Source organism: Arachis stenosperma, chromosome 6 (genome assembly GCF_014773155.1).
Source record: "Arachis stenosperma cultivar V10309 chromosome 6, arast.V10309.gnm1.PFL2, whole genome shotgun sequence".
Lineage (NCBI taxonomy): Eukaryota > Viridiplantae > Streptophyta > Magnoliopsida > Fabales > Fabaceae > Arachis > Arachis stenosperma.
The window spans coordinates 74,138,542-74,143,265 of record NC_080382.1 but is presented as its reverse complement, the minus strand read 5'-3'; the positions used below and the strand labels follow the sequence as shown (position 1 = coordinate 74,143,265).

At 39.5% G+C, this 4,724-nt stretch overlaps 1 protein-coding gene across 1 annotated transcript; it reads left to right on the top strand.

The window, feature by feature from the left end:
- The first annotated feature begins 636 nt into the window (after positions 1-636).
- LOC130934192 (uncharacterized) lies at positions 637-4,479 on the top strand. Its single transcript, XM_057863779.1, has 3 exons — positions 637-801; positions 2,109-2,243; positions 4,261-4,479. Exons 1-3 carry the CDS (start codon positions 637-639, stop codon positions 4,477-4,479), a joined length of 519 nt encoding a protein of 172 aa, XP_057719762.1.
- Positions 4,480-4,724: the final 245 nt, after the last annotated feature.

The window sequence follows — 4,724 nt, the reverse complement described above, 5'->3', positions numbered from 1 at the left end:
AAAAACAAAGAACTATATCCATGAAGAGGAGAAGGTCAAAGAATAATCTAATTGCTAATCCAACAAGCAAATTCACTCAAGCCAAGCACAAAACAAAGCTTGCTGGAAGGAGTCACTCAAAACAAGGGGCATTAACTGGCTCCTTTTTCCACTGGAGGTCATTCCTCTTAACAAACTGGAAGAAGAGGAAGAAATTCATGACCAAAATGTCAAGCTAATGACATTGAAAGAGCGCTTATTGGGAGGCAACCTAACCAAAGGTAGTTTTCTTTTCCTAGTTAAATTCAATAAAAGAGTTAAGTAGAATCTCTGTATTGCAAAGAGCTAAGTTTGGTGTTCCACACCAAAACAATCCAAGGGTGAATGTGTAATTCTAAGTTTGGTGTTCCACCATGGATTTCATTAAAGAACACATTGCAACCCTCAGCATGACTAGTCACTAGCTCCAACCAATCAAAGAAACTACTTAACAATAGTTTAATTTCTAGTTAATAGTTTATTTTTCTAGTTCATAGTTATTTTCATAATAAAAGCACATGAGGTTCTCTGCATGTATTCAATCTACTGCATTAGGCAAGGAACTAAGTTTGGTGTTCACACACCAGCTTAAGTCCAAAAAATCACAAGCATACATGCATGATAACCATCTTTCAAGTGCTTGGGGAACAAACAACTTCCAATCATTTTACAGGAATTCAATCAATCTCTTGGAATAACTATACACCATCATCCAAGGAGACAAAGAAGGATGCAAAAGCTATGGATGATGATGACAAGGAAGAAACAGGAAGACACCAAGAGGTTGTATTGTACTTAACTATGTCTGATTTGTAGTGCTTAAATTGGAAGTATTATTTAATCATGTTCTCATGAACATTTATATGCTGCTTGTTTCTCTTTATTGACGTTTTGGGGCTGCTAGTCTAAGTGCCTACTTCATTGTCATCCTGCTTGAATTGTATGCTGTGTCCTTGAGCTCAATAAAAGAGTTTATGAGAATTTGCTTTGAAAGACAAGAGTGAAATCTAATATGCAGAATAAAGTCCTAGTGTTGTGGTGGTATTTGTTAGCTAAGTTGGTTCATCAATAAGGTACAAGGCTAAGAGATCTCTTGAATTATGAGCTTGAAGTGCATTCTATGAGACTTAAATGAATTAATAAGGATCCTAAAAAAGAGAAAAAGAGAATGAAAAAGAAAGAAAAGAGCACAAATTAAAGCTGGGCACCAATAGTTTGAACCTTGAGGCATGTGTCTGTGGTATTTCTGTACAAGGATCTGCTTGGATGAGTAAGTTCTTAGGAGTGCTTTATCACTTGATAACTTGGGTTAACTAACCCGGGATTGTCAACTAAAAGTCTACTATCAATAGAAACTTTGTCACAAAACATTTAGCAACCCAAAGAGGTGCTGGACACCAAGGTCTAAGGTATGAAAAAAAGAAGACAAACCATGTGCCTGTGGTGTGTATGTGCTGAGGAGAGACTTGGGTGATTAAGTCCTTAGGGGTGTTTCAACACCTAGCACCTTGAACCAACTGGTTCGGGAGTGTTGGCTGAAAGCCTATCCTAAAGAGTTGTCTCAACACAGAACACTTAGCTATAGAAAGCAATAAGCTCTAAGAAAGGAAAGAAAACAAAAACAGAGAAGCTAAGGGTCAGAAATAGGAGTCTTATAGAAAGGCAGTAGAGTGAGAATTCAAGAGAATATGAGAGCCTAGAAACCAGCATGAACATGAACTTAAGTTGCCATGCATGAAACTCCATGAACCAAGGATTTGAATTCTCTGAATAAGGACTTGTATCTCTTGTATTTTCATGTTTTATCACTTGCTTGAGGACAAGCAAGATTTAAGTTTGGTGTTGTGATGCCAGGGCATCTTGTCTACCTTCAGAAGCCATTTTTAGTTTATGTTAGAGTAGTTTCATGCATTTCTTAGGCAATAAGTAAGTATTTGGATGAGAAATTCATGCATGCCTTTATTTAATCAAACATTGTTATTCTGATGCATTTTCATAAGAATTTTGCTATGTTTACTTGTTGATTATGAATGATGGAATTTCTTATGAGATTAGCAAAGCTTTCATGAATTTTGTTTGGTTAATGATAGGCGAAAAAGAAGCTAAGAAAAGGGAAGGCAAAGAAGCAACAAGAAGGCCATGAGAGGAGGCAAAGGGAAGCAACATTGGAGCCAAAGTTGGTGCCCCAACGTTGCTGGAAACGTCACTCCCCACAGCCTGAAGAGGTATACTTCCAACAAGAATAAATTGAGCTACAGAGCTCCAAATGAAGTGATTTCAAAAACATTGGAAAGTAGTAATCAAGAGCTTTCTAAGCATATATGGCACTACATGGTTGACACTAAAATTGAGGGAGGAAACTGCCCCGAAATGTGCATAAGCGAACATGGTACCAACCTGTAGTAAGGCCAGTTGACCCCTGTCCTCTTCAAAGGAGCATAACTTGAGTTGCAGATGTCCAATTGAGGTAATTCTAGTTGGGTTAGAAAGCTAACATTCGGAGCTTTCCAACCATATATAATAGCCTATAGTGGACATGAAATTTGCAACGTTGACAAGAGGACAAAGTGACGTCTCAAAGCTTGATTTGCAACATTCAGTTTGGAACTTGAAAATTTGGCATCCACGCACACGCGTAAGTGACGCGCACGCGTGGATGTGCGAACGTTGGAAGTCCAACTTCACCTCAAACGTTAGCCTCCAACATCCGCGATAAAATTTCAGAAATGGGAGATGCGAATTTTGAACCGACGCATACGCGTCAGTGACGCGTACGCGCGGATGAGAAAAATGTCAATGTACGCGTAAGCACACAGTACGCATACGTGCGAAAATGCCAACGTTGGAGGGAATGTTGGAGGTCCAAGGCTGAGGCCAACGTCCCTGCTTTGTTTTTAAATTGCAAAAATGCGAATCTTGTATCCACACGTAAGCGCACCATACGCGTACGCGTGGATGAGCATTTTTGACCCTTTTGCGCGGACGCGCATAGCACGCGTATGCGTGAAAAGCAGAATGTTGGCCCTTCAACGTTGAGTCAAACACCAATGACAGCACATTTCTGGTTTTTCCGGTTTTCATCTAAAGGGCATTTGAGTCAACGTTGGCCATCAAACATTGACTCCAACTTTAAAGACCAGAATGCACAATTGGCACCTCTCTTCACCTAATTGCTTGAGCCACGGCCCACATCCAAGTACTTGATCCAATTGAAGATGAGAAGAGGGTTATAAATATAAGAATTATTGAAGATTGAAAGAGAGCTTTTCGGGAGGCCCTGAGGGGGCTCTAGGAGTTCAATGCCCTGATTCCATTTTCTGCACTTTTCTCTTTTAGTTTCTTTTGTATTTTTCTTTATTTCTTTTTGCACTTTTCTTTCTCTGTAAATTGAATTGAGCTATGACCAACTAACCCCACTTCATTGGGTTAGGGAGCTCTATTGTAATTCAATAGATCAATAGTAGTTTTCATCTTCTTCTTCTTTCTTTTCCCTTGATTTCTGTTGGATAGCTTTCGGTCTTAATACAATTGGATAGTTGTCTTGAGAGAGAAGCTATCCATAATTGGAATTAGTCGTATCCTTAAGAGAGGGTTGAAGAATTCATGCTAGAATTGCTTTCTCACATTGGATTAGGTTGGGGGATGGATGGATATAGTGACATGTAATCCTACCAATACTTTGATCTATGAATTTGTGTGGTATAGTCAGTGACCGAACTTCAACTCTTCCCATGAGAAATTAAATCAAGACATTGGGCAATTATTCATGATTAGAGAGATTGGTGAGCCAAGACATTGGGATCCAATCATCTAAGATTGCCAAGCAATTTCAATGAATGCATTGATTGAGGAAGAGATGAAGATGATTTGATCTGGAAGATTCAATATCTCCTGAAACCCAATGATTCCCCCATCTCTGATCTTACCCATTCTATTTACTTTCTGCAATCTTTAATTTCATGCTTCATTCCCCATTTCCCATTTAATTTCCAGCAATTTAAGATTCTGTCATTCAATTTCTTGCAATTTATGTTTCCTGCCATTTTACATTATGCAAATTCCAATTTCAATATTGATTTTGCTCAACAAGCATAGTTCTCCAATTATAATTGCTCGATCTACCAATCCCTGTGTGATTCGACCTCATTCTTTTGTGAGTTTTTACTTGACGACAATCTAGTGCACTTGCTGGAAGGAATTTGTCGAGTGGCAAATTTCCGTGTATCATGGATTGTGGTAAAGTTTGAGGGTAGAGATCCCAGGCCACCTACTCTAGATACACCAGAGCCCAAGCCTGAGACTGAGCCTATAGTGGAGGAGCCAGTAGTGGATGAGCCAGCAGCTGAGAGAGCTGAAGAGGGAGCACAGACAGCAGCACAAGAGCCAGCTGACCAGGCCGCTCAGGAGCCGGCAGCTGAGACCATTCCAGAACCTTCCCGTACCATCATTGTTTATGAGTGACATCCACACCCACCACCACCAGACGGTGGAGCTGCTCAGATTTGACCACCCCGGTTCGATTTTTGGCACGGAGGACCATGCATAAATTAAGTGTGGAGGAGGATCTACGATATTTTGAGTGTAAATTTCTCTCCTCAACACTTGTTATTTAGCTTATTTTGAGTTTTTATTATGCTTTTGTGGATATTTATACTACTTTGCCTTATGCACTACTTTTTAGTACTTTGGTTTATGTATATAGTAGT

Coding starts and splice junctions, on each gene's coding strand:
- LOC130934192 (XM_057863779.1), top strand. CDS start 637: ATGATAACCATCTTTCAAGTGCTTGGGGAACAAACAACTTCCAATCAT. Junction 802..2,108: donor AAACAGGAAGACACCAAGAG/GTTGTATTGTAC, acceptor GGTTAATGATAG/GCGAAAAAGAAGCTAAGAAA. Junction 2,244..4,260: donor ACTCCCCACAGCCTGAAGAG/GTATACTTCCAA, acceptor ATTGTGGTAAAG/TTTGAGGGTAGAGATCCCAG.